This window comes from Marmota monax, unplaced genomic scaffold (genome assembly GCF_021218885.2).
Source record: "Marmota monax isolate L192 unplaced genomic scaffold, Marmota_monax_Labrador192_F-V1.1 WCK01_AAM20220418_F8-fsc00063, whole genome shotgun sequence".
In the NCBI taxonomy this organism is placed as follows: domain Eukaryota; kingdom Metazoa; phylum Chordata; class Mammalia; order Rodentia; family Sciuridae; genus Marmota; species Marmota monax.
The window spans coordinates 6,184,257-6,211,916 of NW_026693726.1; the positions used below are offsets into that span (position 1 = coordinate 6,184,257).

Genomic DNA, 27,660 nt, shown 5'->3' on the forward strand with positions numbered 1-27,660 from the left:
TAGGCGAGTGCTGTATGGCCGAGCCACAACCCCAGCCTTTCTTGATTATGTTAGAGATTCAACTTACTCCTACTCATTGTCATGTTCTTTTTTAAAATTTTTGTGCTTAGCTATAATTCTGATTGGGGACATGTTGGTGAAGATATTTTCTGTTCAGTATTATTCCTGAATTTCTTAGAATGAGTTGATTTATGGTTCAGGAATCCTTTGATGTACTTCAGCAGAGAATTCTGTGTATACCACTACTGTTCCTCTGAGTAATAAACTATGGCTACCTTGATGGCTGCTATGCCCTGAACTGGCTTTGGGCCTCTGGCTTCCTCAAGGACAGTGGACTTAAAGATGGAGCACTTCAGGCAGACGTAAAGATGGTGGGTTTAAAGATGGTAGATTTCTCAGACAATGACTCAATGTGGAGGGCCTCAGATTGGTGAGAGGGCACTTTCAGAGTTTCAGGAAAGAATACATGAGGCCATGGTAGCTGCTAATCCCTGCTATGCCAATTCGCTTCTGCCCTGAGATTTATTTGGGATTTCTCATTTGGGCCTGTCTTTTAGAGACTGATGGATCACCAAATAGAATACGGTCACGCATGGTAAGAGTTTTTATTGATGATGTATTTTCTTTTATTTACATTTGTTTTTACTGTATTTGGTATTAAATTTCAACACTCTCTCTACCCTGGTTGCACACCTGCTCTGGAGAAGCTGTAAACAACATCGCACTTCCCTGTACAAACCGCCTGTCGAAGTCAAAGCTGCTTATTCTCATCCCGGTAATTACCTTCTCAGTTTAGACTTAATGCAAGAGAAATTTTTACTTTATCATAATATAATCAATAAAAGACATTAGTTAATTAGTAGTGCTGGTATATTTCTAAAATACTAAACAGACAAACAATAAACTGTGAACTTAATCACATGAGTTCTTGTACAGTTTCAAGACAGGAAAATTAGAGCTCTCAGCTACAGTCATTTTAATAATCACATTGGATCTGCATTATTTATTAGTTATTACATGCTCAAGTGACTCAAGGTTGTACAATGCCTAAAATCATTCCAAAGCAAGCACACCTTTTGTCTTTTTAATTCTGATTGGGTTACATAATGCATATATTTGTATTTCGTTAAACTGCTAGATTCGTTTCGCACATTCCATGAAAGAGACATTAACCATTCTTTTGATTTTCAACCAGGTTAACTTAGTTGATAGTCTCGTGTAAGGGAATGATTTTCTAGCTCTTTTTTTTTTTTTTTTGGTGTAAAATCTATGCAAATCCTCATCCAGATTTTCAAAATTTTTGGTCCCCCTAGCAAATCTCTCAGAATTCTTTTTGGGAAGAGAAGTTGCTTCTAGAGACACAAGAGACAGCAAGAATGTCAGTTCCATAAAAACAGCTCTCAAATTTGGAATGCGTTTCCTTTCTCTTTTGCTGTCTGATTACTCGCCTTTCATTTCTAGGTTTATTCCTAACAGTATGCTTCCCTTTTGTTCCTTCCTTTGCATGGATCTGTTCTTACATGTTTGGGAGACTTTGTGAGAAGCATGCAGCTTGAGTTTTAGGTGACTGGACTTGAATTTTACGGTGTGTGTGTGTGTGTGCGTGTGTGTGTGTGTGATTTTCAGAATTGACTAAAATCAGCTGAGAACCAAAAAGCAACTCTTTAGGTAGAGGATGTGTGTGTTTAGTCTTGGAGCTGTGTGACTTTGGGGACAATTTTCCTTTATATTGAAGAAGAAAGAAAGTTCTTAAGGAGAATAGTTTTTCATTTGCATCAACCGAAGAAATGCAGGAATAAGGACTGGTTACTTTAATTTGCTGCTAAATGAAAAGCAGGTTTGGCTTTATTCATGTCACTGTAAAAACTAAATAATAAAGTATTCACACCAAGCGTGAATTTTTTTTTTTTGCCAGCAAAAGTTAAAACATCAAAGAAACCTCTTTCAAATACTAACAAATTTACTTACAAACACCTATATTTATTATTTCATAAATAGGCGCAACAGGTTCCATAAAAAAAGATTAAATACAGACACAGTATGAAGAAACAATAATATAGAGCCATATGTAAAGGTTATAATTTAGCTGTTTCCAATCTGTTTCTGCATCTAGTAAGATACCAGGTAAGCATTTGGCAGTTTTATACATAAAAGGACTTAAATGACATTTACTAACCATTACACAAAAAGTGATACAAAAAAGCAATTTTTCTGCAGTACAAAATAAATGGGTTTGCGCTTCCCTTAACACTAGTTTCTTTTTGTCTGATCAATGAGACAAAGCCAATTTGTTTTTAAATTAAAATCATTTGGGAATACTTTTTTTTTTTCAAATATTTTGAAAATATAGAACTATTAGTTGTTTTAAAAATGAAGTAAAAATATGAATGTTTGCCAATTTAACCCCTATCGTGAAATCAATAAACTGGGATGAGCCAGTTTCAAATTACAATTTAGCTACAAAAACATTCACATTTTATACTCTAGGAGAGTGTAACATAGATGCTATTTACAAACTTGCTATGACTGCTACATCAAGCCATTTAAAAAGTCTTTAGTAGTTTCATATAAACACCCATTATGAAAACCAATGGAAAATCCAGGACTGTTATCCGAGACATCTACAGTTGCTAAGGCAGTTACTAGGGCGCAGCACTTCACAGCAAAAAACCAACATAAAATCTGAATGGTCCATATTTCCTTCGGGGAAGGAGGAAAAACAATGTCCATAAAGGATTAAAAAAATAATAAAGAAGCATGACTATTTCTTCCAGAGTGGGTGACCCACAAGCTCAAATGGTCCTAAGTGCTTAGCAACTTGTATTTTCTAATAAAATGGAGAACTGCCTTGGCTGTACAAAGCAATCCATGGTGAAAAGACTTCCCTGAATTCCTCAGTGGAAAGAAGAGGTGTTCAGATTTTCAGGTAAGGTACAGTGCTTTGTCCCTCTGCATGCCCCTGTGTGGAGAGAAAACAGACAATTTCTTGTTACAAGACAATCTGCTTCAGGGGACAGCGGGGGTCAATGGCTTTGAGTTATTTGCTCTAGCTCGAGGGATGGAGTTATGTACTGGGAAAGGGCATGGGTAGTTAACCTACATCTAAAGCGAACAGTGATCTAAAGGTATTCATTCTTGGAAGATCTAGAAGATGGCTTAAATTGTTTCTGGAGAGATGTCTTTGTCTTTCCTGAATGAACAACCATCCCAGAGCCATCCCTGATAGCAGTTTTGAAAGCTGGAGTAAAACAAGGATCCACTAGGACGCATGCTATGAATGCTGTTTACCACCAGGTGGCGACCGCTGGCTGCTTACCCACTACTGCAGTAGTCGTTATTCCAATCCACAGGCTGTGGGGGAGGATTTCTGCACCCCGAACGCACATACTCCATTGCTTGGGTGACAACTTGTGCGGCTGTGGATGTAGGATTGATAATAGTCTGATAGTCAGGTTGAAGAGTAAATCCCTGAAGGGGAAAAAATGCAAGTCCACAAATAAGGATCAAAGTGCCTTTTAAAGAAGAAATGCAACTAAATATTTATTAATTCTTTGCAAACACCCTAGACCTTGCTCCTGTCACTGTCAGGGCAAGCCTTTGGGAAGGGCCCAGAGAACTTAAAACAAATGCAGAAAAGAAATGCCCCAAACTCGGGTCTACTTACCTTTCCTTCATCTAGCCATGTGTCAGAAAACCTTTAATTATACTCTTGAGCAGATAAATTGACTTGAGAAACAATTTAAAACATAGAGAAGCTAACTCAATCAAAACAAAGGGAGAAAAGAGCTTAAACCCCTCAAAGTTTGTTTTCTATCAAACCTAAGGATACATTAATAGTTAATCCCCAGAATATGAAACAGAATCTTTTTTTGAAAGATTCAGGCAGCAGGTGGCTGAGTGTCTTATTAGACTACACCTATTCACATATTGTTCTCAAACCTTTTTTTCTTCATTCAATCACAAAGGGACCATCTGCTTCTTCTTTTATTTGTATTTCTTTCTCAGCTAAAAAATTTCAACCAAAGCTTTTTAACAGTTGTTGGACTAATATAGGGAAAGAGATGCAAAACAACTTGCCATTCGAAAACAGAGAGGGAAAAGTGTAAGACAGAGAAAATATTTTTTAATTGAGAAGTCTATTAACCAGCAAACAATAATCGGACTTCAGGAAGATTCCTTGAATTCACTAGTATGGTGAAGTGTTGACTTTTAATCCTAGCCAAGCTATTAAAAATTCAAGGACAGAATCTCTGAAGTATATAGCTATATCTGGTACACAAAAAGCATTATATGCAAAGATTTATTTTTAGCTTATGTGGTAAATTCAAGAGCAGCATAAGCAAGCTTTGCTGCAAGTGACTGAAAAAAGCAACTTAATTAATCTTGTGGTTGTCTTGCAGCAGATTCCATCCATGAGTTTTAACCAGTGAGAAATCAAGAGATTTCAGAATCAGTCCCTATTTACTTGGAGGAAGTTTTTGATGACCTAATATTGTTGAATTTTTACTTTTCTTAAACTCAGCAGGATACTCAGAGGATTGATTTTTTTTAACTAAGGATATTTCCTTAGACTTTAGTTTATGTTTGGATGTCCCCAGTGTAATGACTCCAAGACAATACCTACTAGCAACTGTCTTCAACTCTCAATATAGGATTTAAGATATTGATTTAGTTTCCATTCAAATGATAGACTTGGAACCAATGTCTACCTCACTCCCACAAGCAATGGAGAAAGACAAAATTCTGGATATTTGGAAACAGTCATTGAAGAGTGGAGAATTCATCCAGACTAGGTGTTTGTACAGACTAAAAATTTCCTAAGTTAACAACTGATTTGTGGGAAATAAGTTTGTCTGTGTACACACCACCTCTAGCTCAAAGTGCAAATGTCTTCCAAATGAGAAAGTGAATAGGGGTCTAAATGGTAATTTGGGAGTCTTGTCATTTCCAGGCAGAAATCCTCTTTCTCTGGACTTGCCCAGATTTCTAATATGGCGGGAGTCTTTAATGAAATGTCTTCATTTCCTTAGAATCCTGTCATCTTGTCCAGCATTCTTGACTTCTTTCCCTAGTGTCTAGTGTGCTCCTGGGCAAAGGGCAGGAGAGAGCTCTGAGGGAGCATTGCATTGACTTCCTTTATTAAGTCCCCCTTGTAAGGCTGCCTTAGGGGACCCTGAGATCTGACGGTATTTACAGTGCTTACTCGATATTCTCAGGGCCTAGCCCATAGTAGTGGCTCAATAAATTATATCTTTCAATAAATAAAGTTTAGTACAGATTACTCGATGCTACTGTTAGAAAGCATCAGGGTGGATAAACGTGTAAATGCCAGGGTTTTCCTATCTTTTTAATGTAAAGTTCTCCATATTGGATTGTTACACAACGGACAAAATAGAACCTAAAAGCAAACAAGTATCAAAACAAAGAGTAATTGAAAACATCTTGAGTTGAAGGTATGGAAACATGAAAAAGCAACACACACACACACACACACACACACACATATGCACACCCTAAACCATCTTTTCCCCCCCATTCTGTGAAAAGAGATCCTTAAGTTTGGTGAGAGAATATCAGGCAAACATTAATTTTTAGATTATTAGTTAAAATTAAATGGATGACTTCAGTTTATAAACCTAAATTGTATTCTGGCTAGAAAGTTCAAAGATTAAAAATTTAGCTAAAATTTAGTATAAATTTAAGGAACTCACTAATATCAAAACAAGCAAGAACCAAGAAATATACAGGCAAAGGCTGAAGTAACATTATTTAACACTATTTTACTTTCAAGTTGGAAAATGAAACATGCTTCTGAACATTATTATAAAGAGATGCTGAGGTCAAACTTAGAGCTAAGTACATTTTTATAACTGATGTAAATTGGAAAAAAAACAATGATATACACTTTTTGGAAAATGTTTGCTTAGCAGTCTAATTAACCAAGACTGAATATTTTGCATTTTAATGCTCAGGAGAAAAATCACCAACTGTTTTGTAGCATGCCTGGAATTTTAAATTTCATTTTCTGGTGCCAGATTGAAATAAAAATAGGAAACATGATAAAGATTAATTTGATGTCAGAAGGGACATTTGCTCTTTAATTAGATTTCTGTAGCCCTAGCAGTTTTGTTGTGCCACCATAGCAAGTCCGAAAAAGCCTACAGCACCACCAAACAGTGATCCTCATATCCACACTTTACTGGAAACTAATTTCATTTCCTGCCTGTCTGGAGAGGTATTTTCAACAGGGCGTCAATGTTTTTTGTCTTCACGACTGATTTATTCATCAATCTCAATGTGATTTTTTTTTAAACCTTTAAATTACACCCAAATCCTAAAGCAGCTGTTTATTACACAAGGAAATTGAAAATCTGTCCATGTGATATCATACAAAGATTTTTTTTCTTAAGGTTATAAAGGAAGTTGACAGATATTAATGATTTCTTCTCTTGACCTCATTCGACAATACAGTGAGCAGAAAAATAGGCGCAAAACTGGATCCCCCCAAAAAAGAGGTTCATGGGTTCCGTGTATAAAATATTATTCTAGAAAAAAAGTGAAACTATTACTCCTGGTGGACTATACAACCATTTTGTAGGATATATTCATTTTCAAAAGGGTAATAAAATAGCTAAAGTAATACTGAAATATGAGACATTCTTTTAAAAATACAGTAGTCATTTACTTTCTTTTTTCTCTCTCCTTTGGGGTGTGTGTGCGTGCACGCACGTGTGCACGCACACACATGGAAACAGGATCCACATACTAGTAAGCAAACATCTTTGGACAAAGGTGTTTTGGATGATGAATCAGACAGGTCAAATTTTATCAACAACTTGGTTGCACATACACCAAAACCATCACTTTTTTTTCCCCATTTTATGAAAATAGGTCCTTAAGTTGGGTGAGAGAATATCATGCAAACATTTTTTTATTTATTAGCTAAGATTAAATGGGTGACTTCAGTTTATAAACACCAAATTATGTGCTACCTAGAAAGTTCAAAGATTGAAAATTTAGTTAATTCAGTATCTAAATTTAAGCAAATCATAAATACCAGAAGAATCATGGACCAAGAAATCTACAGGCAAAGCCTGAAGTAATATTATTTTACTTTTAAGCTAGAAAAATGAAACATGCTTCATTTTCCTGGTAGACTGGGACAACATGTACAGGCTGAAGTCTCACTGATGACCTGAATGTTGTTCCCAACAACTCTAGTGATTGTAGCAGATTAAGACATTGAGGGGTGATGGACTTTTTGGTCTTAATTTTAGTATGACCGACCTATGGGGTCTGTCAGTCTCCTCAATCTGCAGGCTCCTGCTCCAGTGACCTGCTGATGACTCTTACCCTGTCCCCATCTCTTTCTCCTCATTCACTTGCTACCCATTGGCCTTTCCATCTCTCAGGCAAGACAACTTTATAGTAACCTTGGCTAAGGGAGACTTCTATAAGGAAATGGATCCCTTTGCTTGCCATAAAAATTTTGATTTCAGAACTAACTGGGATTTACAGACCCTCCAAATTCTTGGAAGAAACAAGTTTTCTAATACAAAGGTTGCTATTCTACAAGAGTAACTAATAGCAAGGGGCAACAAGCCTAGCATTAAGAATTCAGGCTCTGCGTACATTTTGGGATCGAATTTTTGCCAAACACACGTCAGATAGTGCACGAATCGCCAGGATATATGAAGAACTCAAAAAACTTCACACCAAAAACCAAATAACCCAATCAATAAAGGGGCTAAGGAGCTGAACAGACACTTCTCAGAAGAAGATATACATTCGATCAACAAATATAAAAAAAATGTTCAATATCTCTAGTAATTAGAGAAATGCAAATCAAAACTACTCTAAGATTTCATCTCATGCCAGTCAGATGGCAGTTATTCAGAATACAAGCAACAATAAGTGTTGGCGAGGATGTGGGGAAAAGGTACACTCATACATTGCTGGTGGGACTGCAAATTGGTGCAACCAATCTGGAAAGCCAGTATGGAGATTCCTTAGAAATCAGGGAATGGAACCATCATTTGACCCAGCTATCCCACTCCTCGGTCTATACCCAAAGGACTTCAAAACAGCATATTGTAGTGATGCAGCCACTTCAATGTTTATAGCAGCACAATTCACAATTGCTAAACTGTGGAACCAACCTAGATGTCCTTCAACAGATGAATGGATAAAGAAACTGTGATACATGTACACAATGGGATATTACTCAGCATTAAAAGAGAAAAAAATTATGGCATTTGCAGGTAAATGGATGGAGTTGGAGAACATCATGCTAAGCAAAATAAGCCAACCCCCCCACCCCGCCCAAACCAGGTGCTGAATGTTTTCTCTGATAAGTGGATGCTAATCCATACTGGGGGGGGGGGTGCATAGGATGAGTGGAGAAACTTTGGATGGGGAAAAGGGGAGTGGGGGGAGGGGAAAAGGAGTAGAAAAGATAGTGGAATGAGAAGGACATCACTACCTTAGGTACATGTATGATTGCACAAATGGTGTGACTCTACTTCGTGTACAACCAGAGAAGTGAAAAATTCTGCTCCATTTGTGCACAATGAATCAAAGCGCTTTCTACTCTCATGTATAATTGATTAGAACTGATGAAAAATAATAAAAACATACCTAATTATTTTGGTTTTGGTGTCTAAATGCCTAAAATAAAACCTAATTTTAAATATATATATATATAAAAAGAATTCAAGCTCTGATTTCTGAACAGATCCAGGTTTGAATACCAGCTCTGACTCTGTGAGTACATTATTTAACTCTGCCAAGCCTCAATGTCCTCATCTGTAAAATGAAGATGATGCTGGTATCTGAACTGTAAATGTTCTGAGAAGATGAGCTAAAAGTATTAAGGTCTACTAATATCTGTTAATAATGATGATGATGATGGTGATGATGATGATGATTATGAATTTGGGACTACATATATTTGATTTTTCTTTCTGCCTCTTCTCCCACCGAATTTAAGCCTGAAATTTCATAGACGGCTAGATACTAATTCTATAGGAGAACTGTGTTTACATATTTACATAAAGATCTGAGGACAAAGAGTAATTTGACTATAAAAGTGATAGCTGAATTTGCTACAATTTTTAGGTTTTTCCCTTCTTTAAAGACAAGTTTTTAGTATTTTTGAATACTGTATGGTCAACTGAGTTTACATGGTTTGCTCCTAATTTCCAAATTTTGAAATAACATCAAAATCCAAGTTAAGCTAAGATTTCCCCAAATGACTTCAATAATTGAGAAATGAGTAAGGAGGTTCTCAGACCGCCAGATTTTCCAGTTTATGCAGAGGTGAGCTACCCTTATTTCTTTCTTTATATTTTTGTTATGATGCTAGAGATCAAACCCAGGGCTCGGTGTATGCCAGGTAGGTGCTCTACCCCTGAGCCCCAGATATCCATTTTTAAATAAAACTCTGGCTAGAATGTTTAGTTCTTAAAATTTTCAGGGTTCCACCAAATTTGCTATTGAACCCGATTTTATTTTAGAGCATTTATTGGACTTAACTGGCAGATGAGTCAAGATGTTCTCATCTACAAGCAATATTTAAAAACATATATAGAATTTTCTATTATAAAAAGATCGATGGCAGTATGTGACATCTCAAAATAATAAATATACTCTACTCAAGAAACAGAACAAAAAGGGGATTAGAAAGATAAAGCAAAATGGGTATCTTGGGGAAGAAACCAATGATTATGAAAAGCAACTATCAACTGCTAGGATGATATCATGTTCCACAAACCCATCACTTGTCAATTACATTATTTTTTTCATCAACAGATATTTGTAGAATATTTTTGATTCTTTTTCTCCATTTAAATAGAAGAAGAGAAAACACATGTCCCCCAGCCTTCACTAGATGAACAGATCCCTCTCCCAGCCCTTCAGAAGAGGGGTGCTGATTCTAAGTCTGGAGCTATGGTGCTTACTTGCTGCATGGTGGGTGAATGTAAGGCAGACTGGACCTGCATGGGGAGCTGGTTCCCAAGGGGCTGCTGCATGGCGAGTGGCTGGTGCTGCTGCATGCTGAGATGCTGGTGGAGAGGTGGGCTGATCTGGAGGGGAGGAGGGGGAGACACAGCCATGTTTGCTATAGAGACAGTCACTGGCATTTGGTTATTCGGCTTGGGTGCGATGTTCCTGGGGAGACTAGAATGCATGGCAGTTAGGTGAGGATTCATTCCAGGTTGTTGGTGATAGTGCGAACTTAGGTACAGAGCTGAGTGGGCCTGGCTGGGCCCATGGAACACTGACGGCTTGGAACTGATCAGCTGAGGAGCTTGAGACGTCTTAACATCGACAGGTTCACTGTAGCTCTGTGGAAGAAACAAATGAGAGAAGAATTAGGAGTAGGATCCATGGAACACGGATTTGATGAACAAGATGCTCTGTGAGCTTATGCACGAACTTTCGTGAGAATCAACACCCATGGCTATTCTTGACTCTCTTATCTAAGAATTCCTCCATCGTTATTTTTAACATAACTTATACAAGGCTGAGTTTAATTCGATCTCTTTTATGAAATCTAAAACAATCTGCAGTGACATTTTATTCCTTTGCTTAAATGCTAAGCTCTAACTTGTGGACTCTTCTCCTCATCCAAAGATAAAAAGATGGGGGGGGGGGCGGGTAGGAAGGATGCCATCATCAGTCTAATGGAAAACACAATATAGCTCACTTTCAAAGTAATTCAGTTCTGCAGTTCTCCTATTGATTAGGTGTTTAGCCCCCCTCCCCTTATAGTCTCACGGAGCCTTGGCCTAGATATTTGCACAAAGAAAACAAAACTGGTTGCTGGAAATGGCTATGGAAGAAAAAGTTCTAAAATACCTTTCTGAAGTCATATAAAATTACATTAATATGGCTTCAAAGTAACCACGAAACTCATCTTGATTTTTTTTAAGTTGATGATGAATTATCCTCCTTAATGAAGTGGATAAAAATAATCTCTCTTAGAAATTTTAGAATCCATCATAAATTAATATAATTTTGCCCTAATTTTTTTCTACACCTTCATAGGGTCATTTCCTAATAATCTTTTAATTGACTTCAAAACTCGACATTTCACTGGAAGTTGAAAAGAATCAAAAATTACCTCTTGGACACTTTTTCTCCTACTTTTGCTGAGAGAAAGAGACTGACCTAACAAATGGGGAAAGGTAAAATCAATGGGAAGAAAAAATGCTAAGATGTTGTTCTGGAGAAAGTCACATTGTCAAAAGAAGGTCTGGTGCATGCAAGTATGCCTTTACTCTGCAACTTTAATGTCACTCTTAACACTTTCAGACGTCAGTTAATGTCTTGTTGCTTTTAGCACTGCAGGACTTCTGGCACTGTGAGGGTCTTCCCTGTCCCTCCGGCTCAGGGACCCACTACCCAGGCATTTGAAGAAACTCAAGCCAGTTAGCTGCATTATAACAGGCCAGCCTGCAGAACTGGTAGCCACCTGGTTAATCTGTCCTCAATAATGCGAACAAATTAAATTAAAGAAATGATGCTGCATGTGTGCTCACTCTCGAGGTGGTGCTGGTCTGCCAGTAGTGGGTGAACTGTTAGCCCCATAACCTGTCTTCATAGCAAGGAGACATCAGATGCTTGTTAAAACACACCAAACCATGGAAATATGGATTTCCATGATGATCCCCTGCAGAAATATGATAAGGTATACTCAAAGAATCCACGCTCCCCCAAATGTCTCATTAGGACATTTTTCTGTGTGTCAATGTTGATGCAGCCTTCTGAAATAGGAATAAATGTTTAGCCTTCCCATCTCCTGCATTAACATTAAAAATGTAAAAAAAACATTTACCAAAAATTTTAAAGACCGACTTTAGACTAAAGAACCTTATTAAAGGTAGTACCTAAAAGGTACTTTTAATTTAAAAAAGTTTTTAGTTTAAAAATTATTTTTAAACTTTCATTTAAAAATTTTTATCATTGATGTGTAAGATAGTTAACAATTCACTTGAAAAGTCAAATGCGTTAATTGAGGTTGGGTAAACAGTGACTCCTTCTAAATCAGAAAAAACATGTACTGCAATTGATAATGTCTCAAAAATTATTCCATATATGTCAAGATCATATGTTTATTGTGTGTCTCTGTGTGGAAGTCATCTGGTAAAGTGTTTTTGTTGTGTTTGGATTGTGTCTCTTCTAGCTTATTACAAAAGGGCAAACTTCATATCTATTCATGGACTACATCAACTTCATACTGGAAAGAAATGGTATCTAATACAAATTAATACATGTTGGTGCATTTTAATTTTTTTGCTTTATCATTGTTTTTAATTTACAAAGAATAAAAATAATTGGCATTTCTTATACAACCCAAACTAGGAAATGTATTTCATCATAAAATGTTTTCCTTTTTAGTTTCCATATATACCTTCTTACTAGGTAATAAGGTGATTACTGGCTACAGAAATAAAAATGTTGAATTGGCGAATCCAATTTTTCTGAGTTTTCCTTTTAAAATAATAGCATGTAGTCTACCTTATCGCATCTCAATAAGAAATAGGTAGATAGATGAGAGCTAGATAAATAGAAAAATACACATCTGTATTCATAGAAATAAATAGCATTCTAGGTTGAGATACTTTATTGTCAACCTTGTAAAGGCTCTCTTTGCTTATGGATGATTAAACACAATTTCTGTATTCAGACATTTGTCATTTACCTTCTTTATACCAAAGCATATAAAGACCAGTTCCCCCAAACCTATATTGAAATGATGGTAACTTTGAATCATCATTAGGACTATTATAACCTCAAATAGATTCCAAAAATAATGATTCAGATAACACTTGGAATATAATTTTTAACAAGAGGGAGGAAAAGTTATATTTTTTCTCCTTTACTTTCTAAATCATTGAATGTGACATGCTAAACATCATGTTGAGCCACATCCCTATCCATGGTAGGCACTCCAATATGAGTTCTTGCTCTCTGTGTTTTTTTTTTTTTTTTTTTTTTTTTTTTGGGAAACGTGAAGAAATGATTTTTCTTCTTACAGAATGAGGTAAACATAGAAACAGAGATGTTATGAATCCAGGAAGCATTTTTTTTTTAAATGGTGGGGACTTGAATCTGTAGTACATGAATACAGCATAGTGTAAAGTACATAGAGGATACAACATGTTTGTTGAATGAGCGAAGGACAACTTGGGGGCAGTACTGTATGTAGATACTGTTGTCTTTGCTGAGACTTCTCACTTAGTCATGACTCGGAAAACCTACAGAATATTGGATTGATGTGCCCCATTCTCTGCTCTTCTTTCAGCATGAACCACACACTTCCTAAAGTGTTGAGAAAATAAAGCCCTCAGTGTTGCCCTCTGACTAGGTACTCTGCACTTTGGGCCTCGCTGGCTCTAGGCAGGACGACATCAGTGGAGGAGCTTGCTGTGTTCCACCCACACTTTGAGAATTTGTGTCTTTATATAAAAGTCACTCATTTGGTTGGGGAAAAAGCTTGCTTCTACCTTCACTTCTGATTAATTATTAATCAGACTAATACAATAGGCCATCTATTAATTACATAGCTATTTCAATGTTTTAGAAGACAGAACAAGTTCATTTTCAATAGCAAACAGCTATGAATCCATAATCTGATTAAATGGAAATATGAAGAAATCATAAACTTAATATACTCTCGCTGCCAGTTCCTTCCAATTAAATTCTGAAAGCAAGGCTATAGTTTTGCAAATCAATTATACTGCATTTGAAGATCTCCAGACCTACCATTCAGAAATTAGAACTATTTTCTTATACATAGTAAACAATTTAAATTTGTTTCTACTTTTAAACAGATTAATCACTTTTACTTCACAATGAGTATCTTGTGTTGGTCACCCAACAAATGTGATTTTTACCAGCATAAATTGAAAATTAACCTGTGAATCTGACATTTTTTTTTTTTTTTTTAGGGAAAAGTATGTTCTTGCTCTTTGTTTCTAAGTATTTCCTTTTTTCTACTTGCCTTTGGGCCACAGATTCTGGAAGACATCAGCTATAAGCAAAAATGCAAGATAGGAGCAACAGAGACCATTGGGGTCTTATCTGTAGAGACTTCTTTTGTTGTGAGTGAAATGCATAAAAGATACACCTCCATAAGCCCTAAGATATTCTTATTAACCAAGTTGATGTTATCCAAGATAATTTCAATCCCATTTACTTCCTATAATGAAGATAATACTGCACAGTGTATAAATGCCCCCATTCTGGGACGACCTGTGTTATAAAAATGAAAGATTGACAAAGTAATTGTTATTTAAAATAGCAAAGTATAAACACAAGACATAAAACTCAGTGGAAGCAACAATATAGGAGTTGCTGAACCAAATCAAATTAATAGCCCATCTAATTTGATTCTTGTTTTCAGCACTGACCAATACTTGACACATTGGAAATTAAACAAAATTTATGCACCTACTCAATTGTGCATTGTTACTTCTGGAAGGAAAATTCGTCCTGCTCCTTGCAGGTTATTAACTTATACCCTGAAGCATGAGATTTTATTGTCTTTAAATCACTATCTAGGCTTACAGAGCTGCAAATTTTATGTTAACAGTCATAAAATGATCCATCCCATTTGCAAATTCAGACTCTGTGTTTGTCTCAACAGCTCTCCATGGCATGAATTCTATGTTTACCTCATTCTGTATGAAGAAAAATCATTTCTTCACGTTTCCAATTCACTCTCCTTTAATGCAATCTGAGGGATTAAGTTTCTTTACTATCAATCATAGAAATAGAGAACTTCTTAATTTAATTAATATTGTTTTGTATTTTATATACATATAAAAATATGTATATTTTTATATGTATATATAATATACTTATATGTACATAATATATTATATATGTATGTATATATAATGTATAATATACATATAAAATGTATATTGTATATACATATATATAGTATGCATATATGTGTTTTTTTTTTTTTTAAGATTTTGTTATTTTGGTAGTTAATGAACTACTCCTTAAGGCAGAAACAAAAATCTCAATTTGATGTGTGGCCTTAAAGTAAATGAATCCTATTGCTTTTACTTAACATACCAGAATACAACCATCCAAATTCTGTCTCCTCCTGGGTTGGCACTCATGAGAAGCTGTACTCTTATTGCAATAATGCTGCCTTTTCTTGGGATATTTGGGAACTTCCCTACTGGAATTCTTTTCAGAGCCTGTGGGACACTGTTTTACATATCCTCAGACAACTCTTTGTCTTTTGATGGCAAATTTGATTTTTGGAAACAGCTAATAGTCAGTGGAAGCCAAGGCTGTGGGTTCCATGTAGGTGATGTTTGGGGAAAAGAATGAGATGTGAAAACTATGTAACAAGATTGATTTTCTAGTGTGGCTCATAAACTTTTCCTGACTGCAATCCTAAAAGAGGAGTTTCAAAAAATTTTTGAACTATGGGAGCAATAATAAAATGGGTTTGTAACCTCCCCTGGTGACTACTTTGAATGCAATACTCATTTGGGGAATTATAAATTCTGGTCTATGTGGTAAAATGAAAGTAGTTCCATGGCTTTAAAGTTATACATTATTTTCAGCATAATAATTCAGACTCATGTCTAAGAATTTCTTTGTCTATGGAAAAACTGTATTTCCTTAAGCTTTACTTAACAGCTCAACTGAATGTGACCTGCAATAATGTATAAAAATTGCCTAAGCCAGGAAGCCCCACCCTTGCAATCACATATAGGGTTCAAAAGACCATTTTAATTAAGAAACCCTTAGAGATGAATATATTTCTGTTTACATTTAGATAATTTCTTATCTTTATAAAGAGATGAAAGGATGATGTAAAAATTATTTTTAATGTAAGCTTTTAAATTTCTTTATATCAAAGTAGTTTTAGTTTAGTTTTTTTTTTTTTTTTTGAGGGGGAGTACTGGGGATTGAACTCAGGGGCACGCAACAAATGAGCCACATTCCAGCCCTATTTTGTATTTTATTTAGAGACAGGGTCTCATTGAGTTGCTTAGCACCTCACTTTTGCTGAGGCTGGCTTTGAACTCCAGTAAGATTGGCAGCCATTATGAAGCCATTATGAAGTCAAACAACAACAAGTGCTGGCGAGGATGTGGGGAAAAGAGTACACTTGTACATTGCTGGTGGGACTGCAAATTGGTGCAGCCAATTTGGAAAGCAGTATGGAGATTTCTTGGAAAGCTGGGAATGGAGCCACCATTTGACCCAGCTATTCCCCTTCTTGGTCTATTCCCTAAAGACCTAAAAAGAGCATGCTACAGGGACACTGCTACATCAATGTTCATAGCAGCTCAATTCACAATAGCAAGACTGTGGAACCAACCCAGATGCCCTTCAATAGACGAATGGATTAAAAAAATGTGGCATTTATACACAATGGAGTATTACTCTGAATTAAAAATGACAAAATCATAGAATTTGCAGGGAAATGGATGGCATTAGAGCAGATTATGCTAAGTGAAGCTAGCCAATCCCTAAAAAACAAATGCCAAATGTCTTCTTTGATATAAGGAGAGTAACTAAGAACAGAGTAGGGACGAAGAGCATGAGAAGAAGATTAACATTAAACAGAGATGAGAAGTGGGAGGGAAAGGGAGAGAAAAGGGAAATTGCATGGAAATGGAAGGAGACCCTCAGGGTTATACAAAAGAACATACAAGAGGAAATGAGGGGAAAGGGAAAAATAATACAAGGGGGAGAAATGAAGGACAGTAGAGGGGGTAGAGAGAGAAGAGGGGAGGGGAGGGGAGGGGGGATAGTAGAGGATAGGAAAGGTAGCAGAACACAACAGACACTAGTATGGCAATATGTAAATCAATGGATGTGTAATTGATGTGGTTCTGCAATCTGTATATGGGCTAAAAATGGGAGTTCATAACCCACTTGAAGCAAAGTGTGAAATATGATATATCAAGAACTATGTAATGTTTTGAACAACCAACAATAAAAAAATAAAATAAAATAAAATAAAATAAATTTCTTTATATCAAAGTAGTTTTAGTTTAGTTTTTTTTTTTTTTTGAGGGGGAGTACTGGGGATTGAACTCAGGGGCACACAACAAATGAGCCACATTCCAGCCCTATTTTGTATTTTATTTAGAGACAGGGTCTCATTGAGTTGCTTAGCACCTCACTTTTGCTGAGGCTGGCTTTGAACTCTCAAATCAAATCCTCCTGCCTCAGCCTCCAGAGCCACTGGGAATACATTTGTGCTCCACTGAGCCCAGCTATACAAAGTAGTTTTGAAGCCAAATTAAAAATATGACCCAGTTAAATTTTCAATGATACACAAATCGTTCCTACTCCTTTGCACACCTATAATGCTAAAAATAAAATTAAGAATTGCTTACATTTATTAAGCGCTTCCTGTGTTCAACATCCTGAACTACAGAGTTCATCATTAAATTTTTAAAATCTTATTTTATTGTGGTAAGAATACTTAATATGAGATCTATTCTCTTAAATTTTTAGGTGGGCAAAAATTGATTGTTTACTAGGATACAAGAGATCTCTAGAGCTAATTCATCTTGATTAGATGAGACTTTAGGCCTTTTGATTAGCAGCAGCCCATTTCCACCCCAGCCTTGTGCAACCACCATTCCACTTTTTGAATTTCTACATTTGATTATTTTAGATACATCATAGAAGTGGAATTGTGTAGCACTTGTCTTTAGTGCAAATGACTTATTTCATTTAGTGCAATATCCTCAAGTGAACCATGCAGTTTATATAGATTTTCTTATTTTATCCTCCTGGAAATTCTATGACATAGATGGTGTCTTCTCTGTTTAACACTTGAGCAAGTTGAGTCATTCTGTCACTGGTTCCACATGACCAGGTGAAGCAGCCACTCTCCTGGGACAAGGTGGTACAAAGTAGTGGCTTCCAAACCCTTTGCAGGGCCGATTCCCTAAAGGTCTCTGGCTAGTCTCCAGATGCAGTGATGTGGTGTGACAGCTACGAGTACACAGCCTGCTGGGTTGTACTCTAAACTGTTCATATGTAAAAGGAGGCACAGAATTTTATCAGAGAGAATAAGAGGCACCAGTTCTAAGGATGCAAATATTTGACAATTGCTCAGGGTGGAGAAAAGCCTAGAACCTTTGGACCAGGACACTGAGGAGTCTGAGTTCTCATTCTGCCACTAGTGTTCTTTCCTCACCATGGGCAAGCTATTTAGTCTCTGCCCAGAGAGAGCAGGGCTCTATCCTACTGTGCAGGACAAAGTTGTGGTGAAAACCGAATCTACACAAAAAGCATAGCACAGTGTACGGCCCCAAGGGGCACCCCAGTAGCAGGATGCCATTTGTATTTGTGATCTTACTGTGAAAAAAATTTCAATCCAACAATTTGCTGATGATATGTATGAATGTATCACTTGAAAGTACAAAGATGAGAATATTCATTTATTTTTTGGAAGGGAGAGGGAGGTAGATTTCAAATTTACTCAAGCCTGGGGTCATGTTAATGAATATGCTGTATTAGATGGCATATCATACATGTAAACTAAAGAACTAATGACTGAAAGGGGCGGAGAGCATTGTTAATCCCATGACAGCTTCAGGTTCTGGAAGAAGTAGCTAATTTTAGAGTACAGCTTCAGACTTCTAAGTATCAAGAAACATTCTACCAGAATCTCTCCTACCCATTTATGTCTCTCAGCACCTAGCCATCAGCCTGACATAGAACAGGTGTTGAACACCCTGTGCTGGATGCAAAGCACATCCCAGAGAGGAAGCAGCAGACCCTGTGATGTGACTGCAAGTGACCAAGATCTACTGGCCTAGGAATGAAAAGCCTTATTTGGCAAAATGAATGCATTGCAGAGAAAATAGATTCCAAAATATGCAACTCTGGAGGAGTAAACCAGAGTTGCTCGGAAGAACCTTCGAAAACGAACACAGCATTCTAGTTAAAACAGTTTTTCGTGGGTAAGAATGACCTTTGAAGAGAGAATGACTTTGGGGAAATGGGGTTTGGCAGATGTAGCAGGGCCCATCAGAAAGACCAAGAATAGGACTTGGGTCACACTTCCCTCCCCCGCCCCCCGACAAAAAGAAAAGGAAGAAGGGCCAAGGAGTGGTTTAGATCAATGCCAACTTCATCACTATGTCTCTGTTTACTTGAGTGCTACTCTTCCTCTTTAGTGAAATGTTGGGAATCAAACCTACTTCAAGGAGTAAGGCAAGAGTATTAAGGGAATTCCTGCACATAAAGTGATCCTTTAAAAATGTCCACCTGTTCATGCCATCCCCTACTGAAATCCACTCAGTGGCTTCCCTTCCAAGTGAGAATAAACCCTGGTTCCTTTTACCACCCTGCAAGGCATTTGTGAAGGGCTCTTGTCCACCTTCCCAGGTTCATCTCTATTCATGCTCCTGATCACTTAGCTCTGGAAATACCGATCTCCTCTTAACTCAGAGAGATGTTTTGCACCCCAAGTCTTTGCACTTGCTGAAGAGCTGCCTGTTTTACTTTCCCCTTAGTCTCTCTTTTTCTGCAAACTTCTGTCCTCCTTGGATCCCCAATTTCCATGTTACCTCTTCCAAGAAACTATTGCAAATCCCGCCCAACAGATCCTTTGCTTTATGCCCTTAGGTTCTAAAATACCTTGATTATTTATTAGTTTAAATTTTCACTATTGGTCTCTCAATAAAACAAAAAGTTCTTAATGTCTAGGGAATGAATTTGCTGGTTCACCATTGCATCTTCTAAACCTGGCAAAGACCACATGCCCAGAAAAAAAAAAAGTACCAAATAAATAATGAATTAGTGGAAAAAAATTTTTAAAAAAATCAACAGAGAGCCTGGCTGTCACATGTGATTCCTTAGAATTTTAACTATTATATTAAGAAGAATTTTCTCTTTGCTGCTTTAAGACTTTTGGAATAGGGAAATAATTTAAAACATGGTAAAAAAAACCCCTATAATGTAGAAAAATATATGTTTATATATGAATGGCTATTATTTTTGCCTAGTCACAACTAAAATGGAAAAGAAATGAATTTTTATATATGTACCATATGCTTTGGGAGGGTAGCTTGGTACATTTTTCTGTAGGTGTGTAGAAGGTTATACAGCAAATACCTGCTCACATACAGCATCAAGAGAGTCATTTTTTCCAACCTGGAAAAGTGATTGTAACTTTCCTTCAATTTGTATACCATAATAGATAGTTGTACATAAATAGAGATTCAACAGCTCTAGCAAAATCCCCACTGCCAAAGAGAAGAAAAATGTCAGAGTAAGCTGTAAAAAAAGTGCTTGGTTTCTTAAATGTAGAAATGGCAATTCGCAGCATTTATATAAATTGCCATATACTGGGGGTTGCAGCTCTGAGGCTGAATAGTGAGAAAAGTTGCAGCTAAGAGCAAATCTGAGGACACTTGTTTTGGAAGTAAAGGCTTAGTCAGTACTATAGCATTCTGGCAATCTGCATGTCATTAACCAGAGTGCTTTGTATTGGGACTGGAACTTCCTGTATTGATTTTCTCATGTGTTAAAATGCTCTGAAACTCTATTTAAATGTTCAAAAAGAAACTTATCTTGGATGAGATAGAGAGAATTCATTTTTTCCAAGTCTCCTTTATATTTGGCCCATCGATCTGTAGCAATATCAATATGAGTAATGACTGAAAGGATCCAACATTTGCTTATTTTTTTGTTATAATTTTATGTGCATTTCGTGTATTATATTTATGTATATTTATCCACCAAATTTTGTTATGAGTTCATGTACATTCTGTGAATTATATATGTATATTTATATGTACATATATATACATCTATATGTATGTGTACATATAGATGTATATACACACACACACACACATACACACCAAAATGTGAAATGGTATCAGTAGAAAATATAAACAGCTTCAAAAGGAGTTAGATGAATTAGCAATGGTGAGCTCTAGCCTGAGACAATGCAAGAGAGTTAGAAGGTTAAATCACGAATACTAAGTTTTCTCATAGTGTCATATTTTAGAAGTGGAATAGGCAGTCAAATTAGACCAACACTACTGAAATTCCTTATTTGTATTTTGCCCTCTTTCTTATTTTTTCTGCATCAATCAATTCAGCACATATTTTCCTTAAAAAGAAGCTACTTTATATAATTATTTTAGAGTTGTTAGAATGGGAATGGATATTTGTGGATGAAAAAAGAAAGTATTTCATGCATGAATGAGATGAAGTCCAGAGCCCCAGGGCCACAATGAACAAATTAACAGCCAAGTCCAGACTTGAGCTGACACAGTGCCAAATCCTTCTAGACTCAACCCAGTCTTGCTGTGGTCACCTCCTTGAGGATTCTGCAAGGGGAAAATGCACTTTTAATAACACGAGACCAAACTGAGAAAATTCTTGAGTATTTCCAAGAGCAGGATTTGGTGTGTAAGATATTTTGAAGCACAAAACATTTTTAAGTGGTGTTTTTATTTTCAAACAAAATGATGTGATTTATTTCTTTCCCTCATGGCCAGCTTTTTTTCTTTAATCATGATGCAATGAGGCTGGAACTTAAAATAGTTGGCATCTCCTCAGTAAAGGCCAATGGGAAGGAGGGAGGTGATTTAAGAGTTGGGTATGGAGAAATGGAAAGTTGGTTCAGGATTAAGAATGTATCACAATTACTCTACCAAACCAAAAGTTCATACGTGGACAGCTTTTTATGAAAAGCCAAGAGGGTGAGCTCTGATCCTTTAGTGATGAACAAATATTTCCATAACTTATAGCTTTGTTTAGGATGGTATTTTTTTTTCCCAACAAAGAAGACTGTGCAGAATGCTAGAGTGATCTTTTATGTTTTTAAATGACTATCAAAGTCTGCACGAGATGGCCACAATCCGTCACAATACCACACAATTGCACGTTACCTTGGATACAAGGCTGGCTCTGTATGCTGCAAGTTGCTTCAGGTACTCCTTCTTTGCAGCCTCGGTTTTCTTTTTATAGACCTGTGACAACAACAAAGAGTCTTAAATTAGAAAGTGCATCTGCTTTTGTTTTCAGAGACATACAATACAGAATGATAATTGCACACACATACATATAATTATATAATAATATATATCTCCCTGAAGATAGTGTTTTCCCATGGAAACAAATTTGAAAGATCAGAAGTAGACAAGATAAGAAGATTAACAATGTTAAAATTTTACATTTTACATAATGCACATGAAAGGACTTTATCTGGGTTACTTTGAGAACAGAAGTAGTTGGCTTAGATAGATAATATTGATGAAGGTTCCCAAGGAAACCACACCTGAATAAATAATGTATTCATATTTATATGATGGACAGACAATTCCACAGTGCTGTCATATCCTAATATTTATGTTCCATGCTAAATACAAAAACAAAGAGAAATAAAAAATGATATATCATGTTCAATAAACCAATCAAAGGACATGCAATAGAGTTTGTAGTTTCATCATTAATTTAAGATTTTTAGCATTGAGGTTCTATTTTCAAAGACTCCAAGAGTCAGGGGTCACAGTCAAGAACACATGTGGGAGTGGAAGGGGACCCCAGCAGCTGAGGACCACATGTATGCCAGGCTTGCATAGGTCATCTCCCTTTCAACAAAACCACTGGAAGACAAGGATCTGTGGACACCTCATTTTGAAAAGGCAACAATAGTCTAAAATGAATTTCTGTTTATACAAGTTTTCAGTTTTGAGAGGAAATCATCTTGAAAATAAAAGTAAAATCATCCAAAATTGGGCCAAAGAATGGATAAAGGATTTGCTTGCATGCTAAAGGTCACATTGCTAAATTAAACAGAGAGGGGTCGTTAGATTGTAAAGTGAAAGATGGGCCCAGTGAACACATGTGGTCATCTGCTGCCATTAAGCTTGATTCTTTCGAGGCTTTAGACTATATGTTTGGCAATCTTTTGAAATGAGCCCCCCAAAGAACAAAAAATTTTTCAACAATGGCTGTGGAAACTAAAATGTGTTTTCCTTGATGTGACTATTTTAAATTTCCCACATCTTGAATTTTACAGCAGGGCACAAAACTTTCATACTGCTCAGCTCAAAACCAGACACTGGTTAGTATTGAAAAGTGGCTTTAGAATTCCTCAGAGTATTTAAATATAAATTATGTCTAGAGACCAAATATCTGCTAGCTGGCAGGAGAGGTCAATTTCTGGTTTCTAATGATGACTGTGGGTTGCTGAGCCCAGTCTCCAACTGCAAAATTCAAAATGTGAGAAAAATTATTTACTCACGAATATTTTAATTACAGCAGATCATTTTATTTAAGGTAAACAAGTGACTAACCTTGTCAACAGAATTATAATAAGACCCTATGAAATGAATGTGCTAATTATTCTCCTGTAGGTAGGCCTTTAGGCTTGACTTTTACACTTGGCATTTTGGTGTAATAAAGCCAATTTTAAAAAGCCTCAAGAATTAGTGCAATATTAATCATATGATCATTTGCCCTCACTACTAAATAGGAAGCAAAAGAAACTTTAAAAATTCTATTTAAGAGTTTTGAATTTTTTAAAGGGAAAAGGCAATAAATCTTTTGAGTCAAGTACAGAAGTATTTCAAAATTACAAGAGTATTCTAAATTATTGAACTGACTTATTGGAATTCTCATTCAAATCCCTTTTTGAAAATTTACCCAAGAAAACAGATAAATGCTAGGGTGGAGCAAATGGTTTGAACAATACTCCATATCTCTTTCATTTGTTGTTTTTAAACAAAAAAATAGTAGAAATCTTGAGAGACTTCTGTTTATAATTTTTCCTTAAACCTCTTTCCAAGACACAATTTATAATTAATGACCTCAAACTGACAAAGTTTACATTTACTTTTAAAACCTTAAAACTGTTCTGAGAGGGTTTTCCTCCCACACAGATAGAAATACTATTGAGGACTTGGAAGGAAATATTTAGTAAATATATCTTTGATGGTAATACACATTTGTGTACCTTACAGAGTTGTATCATGTTTTTATTAATATGCTACACCAGGTGACCCCATCAGTTAACTGGGGTTCGTTTAGCTTCCAAAGGTAAACAGAACACACTTTGGTTGTCAGCATCGCCCAAAGTGTCATTTCTAAGTAGCAGCAGATAAGATGATATTGCCAGATGGCCTGATTCTAGCATCTCTCATCTTTCTTTCATTGAGTTTCTATTGAAACAGCAACAGTATTACTACGATGCTATCCTTTCATGGGGCTCCTGGCAGTTAACATTTCACAAAGTGTTAACTTTCCTGAAATTTGTTGATTAACAACCAGGGGAGAAAGGTGGTAACTCCATGCTTTTCAGGCTGAACATGTGCCCTGCTTTCACTCCAGGATCGATGTTGTTATGGGATACCTGACTAGCATTCAGAGTTCTCTGTTTTCTATAAATGGCTCCCTATTGGCTATTGATGATTGGCTATGTTGGGATCATCGTGTAAGTGCCTAAATGCCACTTTAGAAAAGAGTAAACTCATCACGTCACATTACATTGGATTAATGGATCCACTCTTTCCTGAATAGCTGCAGATGTTCAGAGGGAGAATTCAAAGGGGGGTAATTTCAGGAGGTATATTTCTGTAATTGTGTTTAAAGGGGAGTAGTCCAGATCAGAATTAAAATCCGAGGTGGTCTATACCACAATAATCAGAACCTCCACCTTTGAGAACTACCTAATGACTCCAATATACTACTCACTGTGTATTTCTCCTGATGTTACCTTTTAAAATTGGACAAGGATGTTGTTTGAATTTTATATTTAATGGAATTGTTCAAAGAGCTCAAATATAAGAGAATGATGCTAGTATGTAAGAGTTACAGACACACAAGGTAAGTGGGGGAAATTCTTATTTTAGAACATACTTTTAAATTTTTTTCAGTAAAATGTTCCCCCAAAATGTTTCAAATCTTCCAAATGGAGAAAGTGCTCTATTTGAAGACACCACTAAGCTTGCAGGATTGCATTTGGCAATGAATGACCACCACAATGATCAAGTGCACAAACCTAACCTATGAGGATGGGTTTGATTTATGTCAAAGTTAACTTTCAGAAAGAAACAGTCTCTCTCTCTCAGGGAAAGACAAATATTTTAAAGGTATGTGATTCATACAGTAAATATTAGTACTCAGTTGAGCTACAAAATGGCTTCCAAATGGTCCACAGCTGTTTGAAATAAAGTGCAAAGTTGGCCAGATGAGGATTTAAAAATCATAATACATCATTTATCATTTTCCCCCAGCTCATCCAAACACTTTTGAATTCATCCTGCCCTAACTTAGTTATACGCTGTGGTTTGTTATTCCAAGAAAGCAACCATATCCTATTTAAGGATTGCATATCAGTGGTTAAACTAAAACATATATAATGGCTAAACTAAAACATACGTAGATACACATCAAATGGCAACTTTGGAGAATCTAAATCCTGTTCGCGTGACCCAGTGATTCACCAAGTCATTTTTAAAATGCACTAAATACCAGCATTCACATGTTTTTATAGGCTGACGATCTCTAATTAAAATCAGCAGTTCCTCATCAATGAGGACAACAGACTTAAACAGAAAAAAAAATATTATACAATTTGTCCTTTCATTCTTTCACTTTCTTCTCCTTCCCCAAACAAACAATCCATCCAACTCATACAAAAAAGCAACATCTTACAAATACCATTGAATTCTTTTTTACTTCTTTTCTGTTCTGGCTCTTAATCTCTACTAGTGGTTTATTTCGACAGTTATTATAGTCATAAGCAAAAAAGTGTAAAATTCTTCCAATTCTGGATTCTATTCAAACACTGTAGAAAAACCTAATTTTTTTTCAGTTTGGTTAAATTCTAATGTGATTTTCACAACAATTACCTATTTTAAAGGAAATGATTAGCAACATTGTTAAGTATAAAGAGGGATAATTTAATCACAATTCCCTGCTATGCTTTGGAAATTTAGAGTATATACCTTTGGCTAAGGCTGTTATTGTTTAGGTCAGCTGCAACAAGTGCATCTGTGTTGATATAGTGCTTAGCCCTTCACTGTGGTTAAATTTCTACCTTATGTTATTTGCTTGGCATTTTCTTAAAGACTCCAAATCAAGAATTTTTGCAAAGTTGCATTCAGAGGATAAGAAATAGGTAGTGTTTAAAAATGGGTTAAAAAAAAATCTTGCCATTGATCACTTTTGAGGACTTTTAATTCTAAAGGGTCTCAATAATATTGGTAAGATCTGTTTCTGGGATGGTAGGAAACAGAAGCGAGCTCCTAGCCTTAAAAAATGACTATAATTCATATCTGCTGATTTATTAAGTGAGGATGACTAGGTAGGTATGACATTGTTTAATTAATTTTAGCCAGTGGATTAAGTATCTGCTATGTTCCTACTATGTTGCAAGGTACTGAAGCTATGGAATAAAAAATGTATTTAAAAATTGTCTTGACTGTGTGCATTTTTTTTGTGTGCATGTGTCAGGCACTATATATGTACAAACACACACACGTATAATCTTTAATTCTTTCAATAACAATGTTGCATTGGTTGGGCACAATGGTGTACACTTATAATCCCAGCAATTTGGGAGGCTGAGGCAGGAGGATCACAAATTCCAGATCAGCCTCAGCAATTTAGTGAGAACCTCAGTAACTCAGCAAAAGGCCCTGTCTCAAAATAAAATAAATGAATAAATAAAAAGGAGTGGGGATGTAACTCAGTGGTAAAGCACCCCTGGATTCAATCCTCAGTTCCCCATCCACCCCCACAAATGAATGATGTTACATTGGTATTATCATGCCCATTTTACAGATAAGAAAGCTCATACTAGAATGAATAACCAATTTACCCAATATATTAAAGCCTGTATGTGGCAGGCAATACCATGGTGGGAATCCAATAAATCTGGCAAAAATACACATCCATCTTTGTTTGCTCAGTGGCTCTGCCTAGTGGTGAGAACTCTCTTTGATGCCTCTGTCAGGTACACAATCACAAGGTCCTGTATCTTGTTTACTGCTGAAGCCCCAGCATGCAAGGAAGTCTTTGGTTCATAATAGGTGCTCATGAAATGTAGTCATGCAACACTAAACAACAGGGTATGGTCTAAGAAATGGACCATTGGGTGATATTTTAGTATGGAGACATCATGGAATGCACTTAAACAAACTAAGACAACAATATCTCTAGGCAATATAATTTTATGGGACCATCGTCAGTTATGCAGCGCATGACTATTTACTGAGTGTATAATCCCTTGAAAAGGATTTTTTTCTGTTATGAATCAGCATTAGCATGAGTGCCAAGGACAAATTGCTAAATTGCATCTTCTAAGAGAAGATACATCCATGGAAATAAGAGGTTTGATGGACAGATATATAACCTACCCCAAACATTGTTGCACATAATACATAAATCACAACAGACTTGAATGAGTATCATGTTGGAGTTATCTCCCTTCATTTGAAATTCATGTAAACTTTCAAAGGAAATATCTATTCCAGCAGTGTATATGGAGTAGTGGCTCAGTGGTAGAGCACTTGTCTGGCATGTATGAGGCACTGGGTTCAATTCTCAGTACCGCACAGAAATAAAATAAAGGTCCTTTGACAACTAAAAAATATTTTAAAAAAGGCACTACATATGTTTGTACCCATA

The 27,660-nt window shown here is 36.2% G+C and overlaps 1 protein-coding gene across 2 annotated transcripts in view; it reads right to left on the reverse strand.

The window, feature by feature from the left end:
* Positions 1–912: 912 nt before the first annotated feature.
* Positions 913–27,660, reverse strand: part of Tox (thymocyte selection associated high mobility group box) — a 306,408-nt gene continuing 279,660 nt past the window's right edge. For both annotated transcript variants that reach the window (XM_046460562.2, XM_046460563.2), the window contains exons 6-9: positions 21,915–21,995; positions 9,960–10,346; positions 3,317–3,468; positions 913–2,959 (exon numbers count right to left, since the gene is read on the reverse strand). In XM_046460562.2, the coding sequence (XP_046316518.1) occupies positions 2,923–2,959; positions 3,317–3,468; positions 9,960–10,346; positions 21,915–21,995 (657 nt within the window). In that variant the 3' untranslated portion in view covers positions 913–2,922. The remainder of the gene's footprint in view (positions 2,960–3,316; positions 3,469–9,959; positions 10,347–21,914; positions 21,996–27,660) is intronic.